The sequence below is a fragment of the Mustela nigripes genome, chromosome 16 (assembly GCF_022355385.1).
Source record: "Mustela nigripes isolate SB6536 chromosome 16, MUSNIG.SB6536, whole genome shotgun sequence".
Lineage (NCBI taxonomy): Eukaryota > Metazoa > Chordata > Mammalia > Carnivora > Mustelidae > Mustela > Mustela nigripes.
This window is the reverse complement of record NC_081572.1, coordinates 47927586-47946825: the sequence shown is the minus strand read 5'-3', so window position 1 is coordinate 47946825 and position 19240 is coordinate 47927586. Positions and strand designations below refer to the sequence as shown.

The 19240-nt window shown below is 49.5% G+C and overlaps 1 protein-coding gene across 1 annotated transcript; it reads right to left on the bottom strand.

The window, feature by feature from the left end:
• Window positions 1-240: 240 nt before the first annotated feature.
• On the bottom strand, window positions 241-19113 carry ATPAF2 (ATP synthase mitochondrial F1 complex assembly factor 2). The gene is made up of 8 exons (XM_059378497.1): window positions 18793-19113; window positions 9553-9597; window positions 9137-9282; window positions 7707-7804; window positions 6311-6391; window positions 3016-3128; window positions 2396-2511; window positions 241-606 (listed from the first exon to the last, which is right to left on the bottom strand). The coding sequence occupies exons 1-8, from the start codon at window positions 18923-18925 to the stop codon at window positions 469-471; spliced, it is 870 nt and encodes a 289-aa protein (XP_059234480.1). The 5' UTR covers window positions 18926-19113; the 3' UTR covers window positions 241-468.
• Window positions 19114-19240: the final 127 nt, after the last annotated feature.

The window sequence follows — 19240 nt, the reverse complement described above, 5'->3', positions numbered from 1 at the left end:
AATAGAAATAACCAGCATAGGACAAAAAGGATTCACTTTTGAAAGACTGCTTGATTAAAAAACCAGGGGGAGGAAAGTCTTCAGGCTGAGGGCCGCACAGAGCTGTGTGAGGCTCCCGGCCAAGGGTAGCTGAAAGCAGGACCGGCTGTGGGAGGGAAGCCGTTTGACCTTGGTAAAGCCTAGACATGGCAAGAGGAATGGAGGAGAGGAAAGGCGCAAACGAAAACGGGCCTCCACGCATTTCCGGGACAGAGAGGTATTTAATAAAACAAGCTTAAAAAAGTAAACAAACAAAAACCCGCTGGAGAGAAAGCCGCTTGTATGCTTGTCCGCTTGTCCGGCTCACTCGCTGCTGCCGGCAGGGGCAAGCACGTGGGCCCTGGACTCGAGCCAACCTCCGCAGCCACTCTGGGTCCCGGGGGAGCATGGCAGAGCGACACCAACGCCGGGGGCCCCGTGGGCCCGGGCTCACTGCTGCAAGAGCTTGTGCTTCACTGTGGTGCTCTCGGAGCAGAGGTGGACGAAGAGGGTGCCGGCGGCCGTGCGTGCCCGTAGCTCCTGCAGCTCGTAGTCGTGCGCCCACTCGATGTTGCCCCACTTCTGGATCTGACCGGAGGACAAGACAGGCCGCTGGGTGGCTGCCAGGTGCCCAGGCACCTCCCGGCCACAGTCGCATCCCATCCCCAGAGCCGGGCTTGGAGTGGGGCGGGGCAGGGGGACTGGGGCCCAACCTTGCCAAAACACGAGCCCCACTCAGGGGAGGCAACAGGGGAGAACCTTCGGGCGGGCAAAGCAGGCACCCAGGCCGATGGGGCGCAGACAGCTTGGTGGGGGGGCAACAGTCCAGGCCCAGGGCCTGTGAGCACCCAAACCGCCTGGTGGGCCCGGCCCCAAACCACACGTACATCTTCCTGGAGGGGATGCCACGTGCATGCTGTCCTCCCACGAGGCTGGGGTGAGGCTGCCTGCAAAATGTCACCTTCTGCAAGCTGCCTCACCAGGCCGGGCTGCAGTGCCCACCCCCCTACGTGGGTGGGATAAATAAATCAACCAAGACCACATGGCAGCTTCAGTTCAGACTCCCCGGGGGGAGCTGTGGTGTTCCAGAAAACGGGGCTCTGCAGCTGGAGCAGGCTTGCGGGGTCTCTCCCCAGGGCTCCGGCGACGGGAGGGATGAGCCCCAGACTCACGGTGTGGCTTTCCAGATGTCAGTGGGACTCCAGCCAGACCCTGCTGGCCCCTCCCTGGCCAGAGGCCCAGCTGCCCCAGCCCGTCCGGGCACCCGGGATCTACCATGCTACACAAGCCACCATCTCCATGTGGGTGACTGATGTGTCATCGAAGGAGCATTTTATACTTGGAGGAACAGTTAAGTTCTCTGTTTTGTGGTGGATCGAACCTTGGTCAGAGAACGAGGGCCTGGCTCGGGACAGAAACACTGAGCTCCGACAGGAGAGCGGGTTTCCTGGCTCCCTGCCTCCCACAGCCCTCACCCCCCGCCGCCAACAAACCCGCTCCTGCCCATTTCATTGTTTCGAGCTAGCCTCTTTTGCGGTAGAGAAACAGTTTTTTCCCCTGGCATTTTTCTGAGCAGATGACTAGACGGACTTGGGAAATAATGTCATTACAAAAGGATTTTCATCATGCTAGGAGCCCATTTGTAATAGCAATTAACCTTCTGAGGTTGGAGAAAAAAAAACAGTAAAAAGACTGCAGAGAACGCCATAATTCTCAGAGTTAAAAAATGCAAATGACAGTGTACCAAAACCGTATTAATTTCAAACCCACTAAATGAAAACTTGTGTAGAAACAGCGGCCCCCCAACGTGTGCTCTGCCAGCAACATGACCCACAGTGTGAGCCAGGGCGCCGAAGCTTCGCGTAGCTTCTGTGAGAGTGTGCACATGGCTCCTCGTTGAGCTGGCAGCGCCCACCGTGCAGGTGTTCAGACGATCCGGAGCTACCCCTGAACCTCTACCTCAGAGTGCGGTGACCGCCTTGGTCTGGAGTCGCCTAGACCTGGCTCTAAACCCTGGCTCCAGCATTTGCCAGGGCTGCGACCCCATGCCTCAGTTTCCCCCTGCGTAAAATGGGGATAACAACAGCCTCCACCTGGCCTGGCTGTTCAGAAGCAGTGAGGCGATAAGGGCAGAGCTAAGCACGTCAGAACACGGTGGCGCTTACTACCATTCTGTTCCATCACTGCTTCTTGATGATACTTTAACGAGCCCTGAGTTTTGGTTTCTGAAGTGTGTTAGAGTCAAGAGAAGCCAAATCTACACAAAAACATTTTAGACGGGCTAGCTAGCCCACCCCCCCCACCCCCCCCCCACTTCTGCCCTCAGTCTGAACCACGTTGGGGAGAGGCGAGGATTCGGGCCACAGTGGCTCCTCACCTGGTACTCCTCCTCTAGGCGGGACAGCAGCACGGCCTGCTCCACAGTCAGGCGCAGGTCCATTAGGGCCAAGGTCAGCACCAGGGACTTGAGCTGGGTCACCACAAATTCAATCCCTGCAGGGACACAAGCCAGATCAGGATCCAGGGCACCCCACCCCAAGCCAGGGTAGTTGCCAGACCTACTCTTCGAGAGCCCCTGCAGCCCTAGAGAGGTACAGAGGTGCCAGGTGGGGGACGATGGTCACAGGGGACGTGCGCTTTCTGGCCGGCTCTGTATCCATTCCCCATTCTTCTCGAAGAGCATTCCGATTTCCACTGGGGGTGTGATCCCTCTTCTGCTCCTGCCCGGGGTGGGGCACCTGATCTGACCCGGGCCTGTTGGAGGACTCCAGCCCCTGGTCCAGGGACTGGTGGGGAGATGGGCATGTGACTTGAGCCAGGCCAGTAAGACTTGAAGAAGAAGGGAGAGCCAGCTATCTCCTACAGGGGTGGGATCCTGCTGTCTTCCTGGGACTGAATAGACGGGTTAGACAGCATCAGAACCAGCCCCTCGAGTGCTCCTGGGATGCCCGTGCCCATCATGCTGCCTCCCAGGCCCACGGGAAACAGCATGCATACCTTGTAAAGCCCACATGTTGTAAGATGCCAGGTGGCTGACGAGCACTTCTCGAGTCCTGGCCGGGATGCTGGGCCCCATTATGTTGGTGGAAGAGTTGATCTCCACATCGTATCTGAAAGGAAAAGGCTTCGGCATGTACCAATGGTGCCATGTGGCCTAGCTCTGACCCGGAAGCAAAGTACTCAACTGCTGAGCACGCACTTGCCCCGTGATGGCTAGTCTTAGGGGTTCTGGGAGCAGCTGCCACTGAGGTCAGTGGCCTCCTGACCTAATAATTTCCCGTCGCCCCAGAGCAGAGCCAAAGTCCATGCAGCTGCCTGAAATTCTAACTCATTTGCCTAGAATCTCCATCAAAACCACAGAGTATCTGTTCTTTAAACCCTTTAAGAAAATTTTTCGTATTTGAGAACATAGAAGATTTCTTTAAAAAATCATTTTTCTGGGGCCCCTGGGTGGTTCAGTTGGTTAAGTGTCTGACTTGATTTCGACCCAAGTCATGATGTCAGGGTTGTGAGATCAAGCCCTGCTTAAGCTTCTCTCTCCTGTTGGAGAGGATGCAGAGAAAGGGAGACCCTCCTATACTGCTGGTGGGAATGCAAGCTGGTGCAGCCACTCTGGAAAACCATATGGAGGTTCCTCAAAAAGTTGAAAATAGAGCTACCCTACCACCCAGCAATCACACTACTGGGTATTTACCCCAAAGATATAAATGTAGTGATCCGAGGGGGCATGTGCACCCGAATATTTATAGCAGCAATGTCCACAATAGCCAAACTATGGGAAGAGCTCAGATGTCTATTGACAGATGAATGGATAAAGATGTGATATATAGGGAGCCTGGGTGGCTCAGTGGGTTGAGCCGCTGCCTTTGGCTCAGGTCATGATCTCAGGGTCCTGGGATCGAGTCCCGCACTGGGCTCTCTGCTCAGCGGGAGCCTGCTTCCTCCTCTCTCTCTGCCTGCCTCTCTGCCTACTTATGATCTCTCTCTGTCAAATAAATAAATAAAATCTTAAAAAAAAAAAAGAAGAAGATGTGATATATATACACACAATGGAATACTATGCAGCCATCAAAAATGAAATCTTGCCATTTGCAACAACCTGGATAGAACTAGAGGGTTATGTCAAGTGAAATAAGTCAATCAGAGAAAGACAATTACCATAGGATCTGACTCATATGTGGAATTTAAGAAACAGAGGAACATAGGCAAAGGGAGGAAAAAATAAGACCAAATCAGAGAGGGAAACAAACCATAAGATACTCTCAATCATAGGAAACAAACAGGGTTGCTGGAGGGGAAGGGGTAAGGAGATGTGGTAACTGGGTGATGGACATTAAGGAGGGCATGTGATGTAATGAGCACTGGGTGTTATATAAGACTGATGAATTACTGAACTCTACCTCTGAAACTAATAATACACTCTATGTTAATTAATCAAATTTAAATTTAAAAAAAGATACTCTGCCCCTCCCCCTCTTAAAAATGATTTCCTTACAACAGTATTTTTTAAAAGATTTTATTTTTTTTTAAGATTTCACTTATTTATTTGAGCGAGAGGGAGACTGAGAGAGCGAGAGGCAGAGGGAGAGGGAGAAGCTGACACCCCCTGGCCTTCTAGGAGGGAGCCTGACAGGGGGCTAGATCCCAGGACCCCAGGATTACGACCTGAGCCAAAGGCAGATGCTCAACCAACTGTGCCACCCAAGCACCCCATAAAGATTTTATTTTTATCTCTACACCCAACATGGGGCTCGAACCCACAACCCCACGATCAAAAGTCACACACACCACTGACTGAGCCAGCCAGGCACCCTGCATTTTCCTTACAATAATCTTTGTGTGTGTCCTCTACTATCCAATCATTTTTTCAATTATTTATTAAGCCTCCACTACATACAGGCCTTTGCTTTTGGTCTGGGACATGAGCTGGCTTCAAGAATGACACATTTTCAAGGACAATAATAACTATATAAAGGACGGGAAAAACGCAATAGACTAAAGGCAATTTCTGTAATTTTCTTTCCTGTGTAACTCATTTTTCCCGTTGGTTTAGAAATATTCTTGCTGAAATGTCTAATAGTACAAATGGAACACGGCAAATGGCCGAGCTGTTCTGTAAACTCTTAAGGATGGGAATCTCGAGTGCCACAGAAAGTGGACAATTTTGTCCCAGAGCAGAGATCTCCAGGCACCTACACTATTGTTATATTTCATTAGACTCTGAAATGACACGGTATCTTCAGAGCTCTTACACGTACTGTTGTCGTTACATTTTATTTGCTCCTTTAGTGCACCGGATGTGCCTTTTACTATAAAACCCAAGGGTACCTGGCACATTGTGGGCACCCGGGAAACGTGGACAAATGAGACAGGCAGAGAGCACTTTTTTGAGAAATGTTATGCCAAACACTACTCCGTGTAAGCTTACAAAATACTGAGGTCAAGGTAGCATCAAGGTAGCAGCCCTCCCAAAGTCCCCTAGAATGAAATGAAATTGAATTTATTTCACCACCACATCAAGAGTCTGTGCAATTTTGTACAGAAGAATCTGCTAAGGAAAAATATGGGGTATCATCAACTCCTAGGAGACTGATGTCTGTAGATCAGTGTTACCAGACTTGGCCTCATGTATGTACACGTCATACATGCTGTTCTGGGACTCAGTTTAATAGTGCAGCAATTGTGGGCGCCTGGGTGGCTCAGTGGGTTAAGCCGCTGCCTTCGGCTCAGGTCATGATCTCAGGGTCCTGGGATCGAGTCCCGCATCGGGCTCTCTGCTCAGCAGGGAGCCTGCTTCCTCCTCTCTCTCTCTGCCTGCCTCTCTGCCTGCTTGTGATCTCTCTCTGTCAAATAAATAAATAAAATCTTTAAAAAAAAAAAAAATAGTGCAGCAATTGTGACAATGCTAGAGATGATCCTCCCCAGATCTGGGCCTTTACCTAGCAGGATGCTAGGCATCACTTAGTTTACTCCTCACAGCATGCTAAGGGGTGGGGATGAGGAGGTCCACTCACACATGAGGAAGCTCAAGTCACCAGCCCCAGATCACACAGCCAATCGTGGCAGGCCTGGGGCTCCAGCCCTACACAGTGCGCATTGGGTGCACGGTAACTGACGCTCATTTGAGGAGCATTTTTTTCCAAGGGGGCCGGCCCTATCCCTCAGCATCCGGGAGCTGTTGAATCCCATGGGTGCTCTGAACTCAGAAAGTCATCTAGCTAAGGGCTTCAGCAGCCCAACGAGACCCCCAACCCCACCAGCCTGCCCAACCGCGCAGGGCTGCACATCTTACCTCTTCTTGGCCCATTCTATGATTGGGTCCCACTCGTTCTTCTGCAGTTCAACTAACGTCGCTGGCTCTTCCACCCTATAGCTAATTCATTGCAAAAATCACCTTCATTAATAAAAAAGTATAATTCCTTCATTCAGTGACAGAAAATGGAAAAACATAAAAGGCAAGAGCAAAAAAACCCACCTCAACCCCCCTGCCCTCTACAAGTCCTTTTCTAAAGCAGCAGTTCTCAGAGGGTAGCCTCAGGGCCAGCGGCAGAGCATTCCCTGGGAACTTGCTACAAAGACCAGGTCCCAGGTCGCACCCCACCTGTACGGAAAGCGGAACCTCTGGGGGTGAGACCAGCCACCTGTGCTTTACCAAGTCGTCCAGGGATTCTACTGCAGGCCTGTGTGAGAACCACTGTTCTAAATGCCCCGCTATGTCCCAGGCCAAGGCTTGCGGCCCTAGGTCAATGCCATTCTAAACACTAATACTGCACCCCCAGATGCACACCCACCTGATCCGAGGTGCTGTGCCAGCTCAGTCACTGCACCCCACATCCCCTAACCCTTCCGAGGGACTGTGTGCCTTGGCCACAAACTGCCTGTGCGCACGGTGTGAGCCCATGCGGCTCCCGATGCAGCTGCCGGAGCAGGGCCTCACACCACCTGGTGCCAGGCTATGCCACTTGTTTTGACCAAGAGACTCAGAAGTGGGAGTCAGCTGCGGGGAGCTGCATGTAAGGCCTCAGGGGATGGCAAGACAAGTAGGCATTGTGGAAAGCCGCAGTGTGGTGGTGCAACAGGAAGGAGAGAGATCATGAGTATGCAGGAAAATGGGCAGCTGGAGGAGGGGGGCGTGAGGCAGCTCAGGATTCTAGAACATCTGGGCCACAAACTCGGGCTGCTCGACCACTTCTTGAACTTCCCCTCACCACCACTGACCAGTTAGCTAAAGAACCTAGACACGAGGGGAGAATTCAGAAGTGGAAGAAGCCAGCTCCTGACATCACCCACTGACCATCCCCGTGTCCAAGCGGACAAGTGAGGACAAGGATGCCTCCGTGAGGATGGGCGGAAGTCCAGGACTGGAGGTCCCTGCTGGGGGCTGGCAAGTGATCCCCTTGGTCCTGGAATCTGCAAGAGCTGCATATGCTACCAGCGAACCCCGGCCCAGACCCAGGGACAGCTGCCAGGATGCAGGAGAGGAGCGCCTGGTGCTCTGACCAGGTGACAGCTTGAGGAGGAGCTGCGGGGCAGCTAAGTGGTGATGTCAGGCAGACCACCTCCCTGCCCTGGGAGATAAAGGAAAAGGGTATGCCTCTCCTTCCGCTGATAACAGTCTGGGCAAATGAAGCAAGTGGCCCAGGGGACCCGCTCAATCCCAGGGGAATGCCCGTCTAAATGTCAATTACCAGAGAGTGTCGGTGTCCAGAAACTTCACAGCTGCACGGATCAGCTGGTCCTTGTTTCGCTGGGTAGGGTTGTCTAAAGATGTGTTGCACAGTGTGGTCTGAAGCAAGAGGCCAGAAGCCCTGTCACCACCACTGGGGCCCAGGCAAAGGCACCGTGCTCCAGATGGATACTGCCTCCGACCCAGGGCAACACGGAGAACCCAGACAGCGCCACACCGGGAGTGATGGAGCCCAAAGGAAGCCCTTGACCCCCAGTATCTTCACAACCTGAGCTGTAGCCTATCTATGGAGCGCCTGTGACAGCTTGGCTCCCTTCCAAACACGATGACAGCCCGTGGATCCAGGGGAGTCTCACAGTCACCCAGGAGTAACGAGCCTCCCCCAGGTCTTGTGCTCTCCACCCCCAGGCTCTGCTGTATTTCACTGAACCCTCGAGACACCCTTTGGAGGAGGTACTGTTGTTGTACTGAAGTCGAAGGAAGTCAGCGGAACAAATGAGCTAAACCAGAAGCAGGGTGACTTTCCCAGCGAGGCTGCTTCAGTACTAAGACAATTAGTTTATGGCCATGTCATCCGCATTTCCTCAGACACCCGGACGGAGCAGGCCAGCCCCGCAGCAGGCTCTGAAGATGCCGAGGACGCCTGGCTGGGTCTGAATGTCAAGGCTGAGCATGGGAATGACCAGGATGACAGCACTGCTCCCAGGGTTGACTGAGTGCTCACTCTATGCCAGGAATCAAGCCAAAGGCTTCCCAGTGTCACACCATCCGTCCTGACCAATGTGCTCACCTTTCACAGATGGGGATCGCGGGGCTGAGAAGGCGCAGTAGCTCACCCAAGGTGGCGGTCTAGAAGCCGCAGAGCCCCTACCCGAAGAGTTTAGCCAGCTCCTGCTCCAGCCTGCCCACACCCACCCATGTGTGTATGGATGGCTCGCTCCAAGAGGAGCTGTTTCACCTCAGTCCCTGGCCCTAGGTGTTCCTGTGCTCAACCGATACTGAGTGCCACTGAGCCTCAAGCGAGGGGCTGGCTATGTGCTAGTGAGACATACGTGGCCCTGCCCTTCTGGGCTCACAAGGCAGCAGAAGAGACAGGCTGAGTGTGCAAACGTCAAATGGACAATTATCAACTGCGTATGTGTCGGCAAAAGAAATGAACAGGTGGCGTGACAGCAAATAAGAGAGCTGGGCAGCCAGGGAAGGTGACACCTGTCCTGAGACCAGAGGAGGAACCAGCCACCCAGGACAGTGTTCTGAGCAGGGGAACCTCAGGGGGTCGGGCAGGGAATGGTCAGCATGTCCAAGGAGGGGAGTATGACAGGGGTTCATCCCCGAGGCCCTTATCCAAATTTGGAAAGGAGTCTCGATTTTTGCCAGGTACCCTAGGAAGCCAGCCGTGGGCATTGAGGTAGAGGTTCAGGAACTTGTTACCAGGTGCATGGTGTAGAACTTGATGGTGTCCTGCTGGGAGTCCCATTCAGTGGCCACAGCGATGGCCAGGGCCTCGCTGGGGACAGTAAAGAGCTTGGCTTGGGGAGTTTTCAGCTTCCTGTGGTCCAGGTTTATCTCAAAGCCACCTTGAAAGATCAAATGAAAACCTCTCAGGGATTGTTAAGTGGAATCGAGTGACCACTGCTATATTTAGCTACTTGAATCGGTGTGGACAAAGACACCGTGAGTCCCTTCATGGAAGGCTTACAGAAACCTACCCAACAAAAGCACGCAGGGTAATCTCACTGCTGAAACCAGCTAGATGAAAAATGTCGCTACCCATTCACACACACACACACACACACACACACACACAAAAAGAAGAAAGAAAAAGAGGCAGTCAAAATTTCACTCACCTTCACCCTGTGTGATGCTGACATTCTGATAAAACCTCTTCCTTTCTGTAAAAGAGATTTTCCAAAAAGGCAATTTAAAATAACATCGAGACAGCTCAGGAAGTGACAAGACCAGCTTGTGTCATTACTGCTAATGCTGATTGATTGGCTTGATTTTCATATCACTATTCAAGGTCTGCCCTACTCTACACAGCATAATCAACGGCTCCTGATTAAAGCTGGGGGGAGGAGGGCATTTACTCCGCAGGGATGAGGGAGGGACAGGACGCACTGGTCGGGCCCCTGTTGGCCCCTGAGCCCAGGGACAGTCTGATCACAAAGCATCTCGAAGCCGCAGACTATCTGACATGACAGATTTTTCTAGCACCTTCCGCTTTAATTTCTAGGCAGGCTCTCCCCACCACACACTACCCCCACCAGCACAGCCCCCATGCCAGAACAATGTGCCCCAGTCCAAAGATGGTGTCTGAGTCCGATAAAGCCAGAGACCTATTCTGAGGAAGAGTATGATGCCTCTGAGACAGGCACGCGAGGAAAGCCAGTGTGGACATGTGTGTGCACGTGGGTGGCACACAGGAAGTGGGGAGAGATCCCAGGAGCATCTCTCATCCTCTCTACCCAATTAATTAACCCAATTAACCAGCATGCCTGTGTATTCAATAGAAGCTCCAAACATTTCCTTTAAGAAAGGGGGAAATACACGGCCTGTGAGATCTGAAAATACCTTGAATATAACCTTCTACGAAAATGTAAACAAACCTCTCCTCTTCTACTTGGAGGGCTTAAAACTAAGTGTGCCTCCTAAGGAAATTACGCAGACTCCTCTTACTAATAAAGAACAACTAGGTCACATTTTGGAAGCTAAAAACCATAACCTGGCCGCGACATTTGCGGTCAACACAAAACCTTGCCTCACTCACTTGTTCGTTCTGTCACAAAATCACTGGGTACCAAGAGCCATTGGGTCCTTGATTAAAGTCACTTGCTGGAAATACTGATGTAGCATGGGGAGGGGGAGGAGATTCACTCGTTTTTAATGCTTTGGGGGAAAAAAAACAAACCCAAAAACCCAAAGAACAAAAACCATGCTGAAGTGAAAACATGGTGTTTTTTCCGTTTTCCCCAGCACATCAGTTTTTTCATCAGTCTCGTGCTCGATCATTGATACTTTCCCCAAAGAGGGCCCCAAATTGCATTTCCACAGCTGTGCTTTATTCAACAAAGGCCCCAACTGTTTTCCAACAAAAAAAAAATTGCATGTCTACCACATGCCAGGTACTATTCTAAGTATATGGAATCTGTCAATAAAAACGTTAAAAATCACTATCTTTATGTAAATGCTCAGAAGGAAAAAAAAAAAGTGATAGGATCTGGCCCCCAAGATGATACTATATTATTATAACATGACTTGCCACCTTTATATGAAATTGTCATAGTGATTCTCTGCCGAGTTTGACACGGAAACGGAAAGTTCACAACATCATGGTGTTTTTGAATGCACCAAGTTCATGCCCCAAGCTCATGTGCCACCTGGTCACATTCAGATAGTGGATGAGACACAAATCTGGAGGCCTCTTTGCATAGGCTTGGAAGCCTGGACTGAGGCACCCAGACCACATCCAGTATGTTCTCCAGTGCCCTAGCTAGGCAACGTGTCCAGAGCCAGACCAGGCAGGAAGCCGGAAGAGCTGTGGAAGCTGACTCATCACCGCTGGGGGAAGGATCTGGCCCCATTGGCAGGAAGTGCCAGTGGAGAGCATTCTAGCATACGGCTGGACACAGCCCTGGGAGATGGGCCCAAGAGACCCAGATTCCGGGCAGAAACTAATAGCACGGGCAGAACCTAAAGCGGCTGGGATACTGAGGTGTCCCACAAGGGAAGTCTTTTTTTTCCCTCTGCTTTGCATGTCAGCCCTTGGTTCCTCTGTCCTGGCCAGGCCCCCCTCTATGCCTGATTAAGAGGGAAAAAACAGAAGGGATTGCAAAGGAAAGAAGGGCCAGGATGGGTCAACCAAAATTGCTCCAAACAGCAGTATACCCTGTGAAAAGAAAGGATAGCCCCAGGCAAAAGGGCCACAAAGGCTATAGGGCCTCTGAAGAGGGCAGGCACCCCATGGGGCCTGTTTCAGACAGGTGCTCTGCTGAATGCAGTGGATAAGTGGAGGTGCAAACTCTGGCCTTGGAACAAACTTCAGTGAGTACTGATCCTGTTCCAGAAGTGGGGTAAGTCCTGGGGATTGGAACCAAAGCTCGTCCTTGCCCTCAAGGCACTTCCTGTCTACTGGGAAGCGAATGGTAAACCAGGCAAACAATAAAGTCACTGACGGCCAAAGTCCCGAGGATCACTGGAAACACACAGCAGGCAGGAAAGCCTGATCTCACCATGGGCTAAAGGAAGACCTCCAAGCGCTCAGATTTCATCTGAGACCAGATGGAGAGGCAGGAGTTAGCCAATCTGCCTGGATGGATTTGTTTCTTGGAGGGATGTGTGTGTGGAAGGCATTTCTAGCAGAAGAAACAGCTTTCACAAAGGTCCTTAGCCTCACGAGAGTAAGAGAGTTTGGAGAACTAAAAGCACCGTCGGGAGGACAAGACTGTCGTTACCCTGCAGAAGATGGGTAGAGATGCCCAGGGAGGGGGGTGGGGCCAAATCTGGGGGAGGGGCTGGGTAGGTCACAGTATGGGACTCGCGTTAGGGACTCACAGAGGCAAACAAGGCCAGGATCTGGAAAATTCATTTGGTGGAATCCATGGCTCCCAACAACGTTCTTCACCTGGGCCCTCAAAGGCCTTGGGTCATGTAAGATAAATCATGAGACCAGGAACCCTGAAACACCCATGTTCTCAGTGAACATGGGATGAGCTGACAGCAACAGGAACCTCATCTTTTAAAAGATGAAATCAACAGACTAGCCTTGTGGGCTCACACAGAACTCAGGTCTATTCTCAGTATGAATCAGCCCATTTATAGAACATCTGTTTCAGTGGCAAAAACACACTCGGTGCCTTTTAGGTGTGGACTACGAAGACACAAAGAAACACGTACATGAAAAAGTGCTGAATGTTAAAAGCTGGCCCCAAGAAAACAGGCTATTTAAGCAGAGAAGCAGAAAACAACTCAAAAAACCTGGTCCTCCTCCCGTCCCAGGCTTCACAGACCAGCAAGTGATCTTTGTGCCAGCCTCAATTTTCGCCTGGCCTTTGCTTTGGAAAGACTGAAAGCCTCAGAACTACGACTCCCACAGTGCACCAAGAACAGAGGAAGTGCCCTCTCCAAACAGTCTCAACACCTTTATCTTTTTAAACAGTGCCATCTGGTGGGCCTTAAGCCTTAAAGCTACATTTGATTTAGGGCATCCCTCCATCCATAATCCTAGGGCGGCTCCAACTGTTTTCAAGGATCAAAATTCTTCATTTTAAGAACTCTCACAACCCAACGATAAGAGGACACCCAATTAAAAACTGTTTAAGGAATCTGAACAGAGATTTCTTCAAAGAAAATATATAAAATAAGCACATGAAAAGATGTGCTGGATGTCATAATCATCAGGGAAATCAAAACAAAACCAGGAGAAACTTCACACCCACTGGGATGGCTGTAATAATATAATATTAAAAAACCCAGATAACTAGTGCTGGCAAGGATGTGGACAAATTGGGACCTTCATACACTGCTGGTGGAAATGCAAACTGGAAGAGCATACCAGTTAAACCCTGGGAAAGTGTGGCAGTTCCTCAGAAAGTCAGTTACCAAGTGACCAGCAATTATGGATCTATGAGAAATGAAAACATATGCAACCCAAAACACCACAAATAAAAAAAAAAACATGCCCACATAAAAACTTGTACACAAATGTTTATGGCAGCATTCAGAATAGCCAAAAGAGGGGCGCCTGGGTGCTCAGTGGATTAAAGCCTCTGCCTTTGGCTTGGGTCATGATCCCAGGGTCCTGGGATCAAGCTCGGCATCAGGCCCTATGCTCAGCAGGGAGCCCAGTTCCCCGTGCCCCCACCTGCCTCTCTGCCTACTTGTGATCTCTGTCTGTCAAGTAAATAAACAAAATCTTAAAAAAAAAAAAAAAAAGAATAGCCAAAAGAGGGAATCGATCCAAATGTTCATCAGTGGATGAGTGGATAAATAAGATGTCATATGGCGATATGATGGCATATCACTCAGCTATGAAAAACAATGGAGTACTGATACACACTACGATTGGATAAACCTCGCCAAAATCATTGTAAGAAAGCCAGCCAGAAAGGACCAATTCCATTTATGAAACATCTGAACTAGGGAAATCTATAGAGACAGAATGTAAAATAGTGGTTGTCCAGGGCCTGCAGGGGGGAATGATGATAGCTAAACGGTACAGGGGTGCTTTTGGGGTGATAAAAGTATTCTAGAATTATGGTGACAGTTGTACAACTCTGTGAATATACTAAAAACCACTGAATTATATGTTTTAAATGAGTAAGCTATAAGTGAACTGAATCTCAATGAAGCTGTTAAAAAACTATTTGGGGCAAATGCATCTGCCCCAGCAATTAATATAAATGAGCTAAATGGCTAAGCTCAGTTTTTTTTCCCAAGTTGCTCTACCCATCCTGAGGAGGGGTTGGCCAACTTTTTCCATGAAGAGCCAGAGTAAATATTTTAGGCTTGGCAGGCCATAACATAACATAACATAACATAACATTACTGGGCAACTACTATACTCAATAGTTAAAGTAGCCTGAGATGACATGAAAATGAATGGGCATGGCTGTGTTCCAATAAAACTTTATTTGAAAAACCCCTCCAAACACCTGGGGGGTTTGCCACCCTACAGAATTTCCCTCAATGCAACACAATCACTCTAGGAAGACAGGCCAAGTAATGCCTCTGAGGCAGTAGAGACTCTGAGAAGCCAAATGACTTGTCCAGGTGACAATGTGAAAACAGAGACAAGACTTCCAGCCTTGGCTTCACTGGGTGTTGCACTCAGCCAGACATACAGCCTCTCCAAACACCTTCTCCTCTAAACCAGCTGATGGATCTCTGACAACTGGTACAGAGCTGGACCACCATATACCCTCCAACAGGCCTCCTTGCTGCAAAATCTCCTCTAACACCCCAGCAACCCTTTCCCAAACCCCTCCTCTTCTGACAACCTTCACTGGCATGGCCATTCCTAAGGAGCCAAGTTCAAGCTGCCTGCCAGAGTCTTCATGGAGAAGGCCCCCACTTGGGTTTAATATTCCACCATTCCCAAGACTCACAGAATCTCAGTGGTAGTGTCTTTGCAGTGCACTCACAGGCCTGGTTTCATGTACCTCTCTCCCACTGGGCTTCATTCTTATTTCCTCTTCTCTTTCATGTTTAACTACCTTCCACGTGCCAGCTACTTCCAAGAGCCTAGAGTAGTAAAGTCTGCAGTAGAAAGGAAACAGAGATGGTAGATTGCGTGCCAGAGTAACAGGAAATGGCACCACTTATCCAAATGAACGCTCTGCCTATGCCAATTTCAGTGAACTTTGCACATGTCCCCTTTGGCCATGTTGTACCTTCTCAGGATGTTGTAAAGGAAACTCATTTTCCTTTATGCATTCACACAGACACTCTCTGCTCCAAACTTCTGGGGGGTTTGCCACCCAACAGCTGGTGTCCTACAATTCAGTGAAGTTCTGACACTATCTGCCTGGAGATAGCATCAGATGCCACAAGTTAAGGGCTCAGTCCCACAAAACTGCATTTCCTGCTCTCTTCAGATGCCAACCACAAGCCCAGGTGGTCTCCTATGCTTCCAACTGCTGGCTATAAATCAGAAGCTCTCAGAACCCCTCCTCAGGTTTGATGAATTTGCCAGAACAGCTCAGAGAACTCAGATAAATACTTAACTTACTAGATTACCAGCTCATTATAAAAGGATGTAACTCAGGATCAGCCACATGAAGAGATGTGCAGGGCAAGGTATAGGGGAAAGGGTGTGGAGCTTCCGTGCCTTCTCTGAGAGAAGTAGCAAGCTTTGAGAAAAGCATGCTACTCTTCCAGCATCTCCAAGTGTCTGCCACCCCTGAAGCTCTCTGAACCCCGAAGTTCAGGGATTTTTATGGAGGCTTTATTATATAGGCATGATTGATTAAATCACAGGCCACAAGCAATCAAGTCAATCTCTCCAGCCCTTCTACCCTCCTCAGAGGTCAGGGGGTAGGCCTAAAAGTACCAAACCTCTCATCTTGTGGTTGGTTCCCCTGGCAACCAGCCCCAATCCTTAGGTGCTTTCCAAAAGCCACCTCATTTACATAACCTCAGGTGTGGTTCAAAGAGGCTTATGAATAAGATACTGCTTTCAACTTTATATCTCTGGAGCAATTTTAGGACAAAAGACCAAATATTATAATAAAAACCTCTTCCATCGCTCTTATTGCTTAGTAAATTACAAGGGTTTTAAGAGATGTGTGCCAGGAGACGCCTGGTTGGCTCAGTCAGTTAAGCTGCTGCCTTCGACTCAGGTCACAATCCTAGGGTCCTGGGATCAAGTCCCACATCTGGCTCCTTGCTCAGCAGGGTGCCTGCTTCTCTCAGCCTTGGCCTGCCAGTCTGCCTACTTGTGCGCGCGCTCTCTCTCTCTGACAAATAAATAAACAAATAAAATCTTTAAAAAGGGGCGCCTGGGAGGCTGTCGGTTAAGTGTCTGCCTTCCTGCTCCATCATGATCCCGGGGTCCTGGGATCGAGCCCTGCAACGGGTTCTCTGCTCGGTGGGTAGCCTGCTTCCCCCTCCCTCTCTCTGCCTCTCTGCTACTTGTGATATTTGTCTCTGTCAAATAAATAAATAAAATCTTTTTTTAAAAAAATCTTAAAAAAAAAAGAGAGAGAGAGAGATGTGTGCCAGGAACTGAAGGCAGACCAAAAGAGACAGTTGACCCTTGAACAACGTTGGTTGGAACTGGACATGTCCACTTAAACCTGGATTTTTTACAGTACAGTAAATGTTATTTTCTCTTCCTCCTGATCTCTTTCTTATGATTTATTCTTATTTTCTAAATAAGATCTTCTTGTATCTAGCTTATTTTAAGAATATAAATAAATAAATAGTAATTATTATATATATTATATGTATAATACATATAATAAATATATTATATAATAATATATATTATTTATAATAGTAAATATATTATATAAATAATATAATATATAATATATATTATAATATAATATTATATATAATTATATATTATTTTATATATATTATTTTATATTATAAAATAATATATATATAATATATTATATATATATATTTACTATTATAAATAATAAAACATCTAACATACAAAATGTGTGTTACTCGAATGCTATCCGTAATGCTTCTGTTCAACAGTAGGTTATTAGTAATTAAGTTCTGGGGGAGTCAAAAGTTGTATGTGATTTTTCAATGGTGGGGGGTTGTAGTGGTATTCCAACCCTTATGTTGTTTGAAGAGTCAACTGTATATTTCTTCTTTTTTTTTTTTTTAAAGATTTTATTTGTTTATTTGACAGACAGAGATCACAAGTCAGCAGAGAGGCAGGCAGAGAGAGAGAGAGGAGGAAGCAGGCTCCCAGCTAAGCAGAGAGCCTGATACGGGGCTCGATCCCAGGACCCTGAGATCATGACCTGAGCTGAAGGCAGAGGCTTTAACCCACTGAGCCACTCAGGCGCCCCATCAACTGTATATTTCTTCCTATAACTCACAGTGTCACAAGTGCCCTTCCTTCTCCCTCTTTACTGGCTCTTCATGGCCCACTTTCATGCCCTTCGACTTGGATTGCCACAGGGAAAATGTCAGCTCCTTGCTGCATCCAGCTCTCTCCCCCATGTATATAAAATTATGAAACTTAACAGGACCCTCATAGGCAACCTGGTCCTTCAACCCACAGAGGAAAATGAGGCCCAAAGGAAGCAGTCCAGTGCCCAAGATCACACTGTACCTCCAGGCAGCATTAGACCCCAGGTCTGTACTTCTGCCACAATGTCAAACTGTCTGTAGAGTTCTAGATTTTCTGAAGTAAATAATGTCACAGCAAGGTCTCTCACACCCTACTGTCACCTCTGAACTTGTTCTGTCCACTCCACACTCTTCCTCCTCTTCTCCACTGAACTCTAACTTATCTGTCAAGACTCAGCTGAGGGGAGGCTGGGTGGCTCAGTCACTGAGCGTCTGCCTTCAGCTCAGGTCACGATCCCAGAGTCCTGAGATCAGGTCCTGCATCGGGCTCCCTGCTCAGTGGGGAGCCTGCTTCTCCCTCTTGCACACGCCCTGCTTGTATTCCCTCTCTTGCTATGTCTCTGTCAAATAAATAAATAAAATATTTTTTAAAAAGACTCAGCTGAAACGTCCTTTCATCCAAGATCCTTTCCAGACCCTCAAAATCCCCAAGATGAGAGTAGGTGCTTCTTTATGTTGTCACAGTTTCTTTGTATTTCCCTTATCACAGAGTATCATTCACTGTTGTTTAATCAGACTATTATAACCTGCAGTGAACTATAATGACAGTGATCATTAGGTAGGACCTCACCTACCTTGAAGACCACCATGCCTCCAGCTGTCAGCACAGAAAAACTAACTAACGAGTGTTACTATCTGCACTCATTTAAGGGAACCATTCCCACTCTTACCCTAAAACCTCTTCCCAGAATCAGTGAGTGTTACTACCTTCTAGGCCTTATCAGTCAAGAGTGAAAGGAGGCAGCAGGGTCAACTCCTTAGAAGAAACGGCAGGGACTGTGGTAGGACAGTGGGACCCAGGGCCACGGAACCTGCAGAGAAATTGTCCAGGATGGAAGACTGAATACCCATTGAATGCCCCGGTTCCAGGATGCCCAGCCATGGGTACACAGAAAAAGATCAGACTGACCGTCGCCCTCCAAAAACTTCTGAGTCTGTTCTGTGACCTTGGTGTGGTCCTTATCTAAGAACCTGAACTTCCCTGTCTGAGAACAAGAATGCTATTTGCTTTCCTTATTGGAAAAAAAAAACCCATAAGCTTTGAGAAAAACTGCACGTCCCTAATGGCAACTACTGTCTCACGCAGCGACGCGATGTGTGCCCTCGCCTGGCCGCCTGTTTTCCCCGATCCATAGCAGGACCCCATTGAACTGAGTAACCTCAGGAGCCTGAGCCCTGCCTCGATGACCCCGCCCTACACAGCCGAATCCCTCAGCCCACCTTAGTCCGTCTCGGGCCCAGCCCCAAAGAGAATGTGCCCTGGCCTCCCTCACCTGTTGGGGGCGCGTAGGCCCGAGCAGGGGTCAGTGGGTTTGGCTCCCGCCCCGCGGACGCGGTGAGCGCAGCCCGGGGCCGGTTCAGGAGGCGGCGCCCGGCGTGCCGCAGTCGGAGGCAGCTCCTCCACATCGCGCCCGAGAGCCTGGGGGGACAACCGGCGGGAAACCTGAGAGCAGGAAACTGAGCGAAGGGACTCCCAAAGCCGCACGCTCCGGTTGTACGGAAACCTCTCACAACCTCCCCAGAGCCCTCAGCCTCCCCTGGACGCCGCCATCTTCCGCTTGACACCAGCGGCGCGCCGTCGCTCCTGCGCGCCTCCTGGCACACCCCCAGTCAATCAGCATCACAAACGCACCTCGCCCCGCCCACTCCACGCCGCGCCTCGGGAAGAAGACTACAAGTCCCAGAGGACCCCTCGCGCACCCCGCCACGTGTTTTCTCCGC

Coding starts and splice junctions, on each gene's coding strand:
- ATPAF2 (XM_059378497.1), bottom strand. CDS start 18,925: ATGTGGAGGAGCTGCCTCCGACTGCGGCACGCCGGGCGCCGCCTCCTG. Junction 9,598..18,792: donor GGCCTACGCGCCCCCAACAG/GTGAGGGAGGCC, acceptor TCTCTTTTACAG/AAAGGAAGAGGTTTTATCAG. Junction 6,392..7,706: donor CTGGACACCGACACTCTCTG/GTAATTGACATT, acceptor GCAATGAATTAG/CTATAGGGTGGAAGAGCCAG.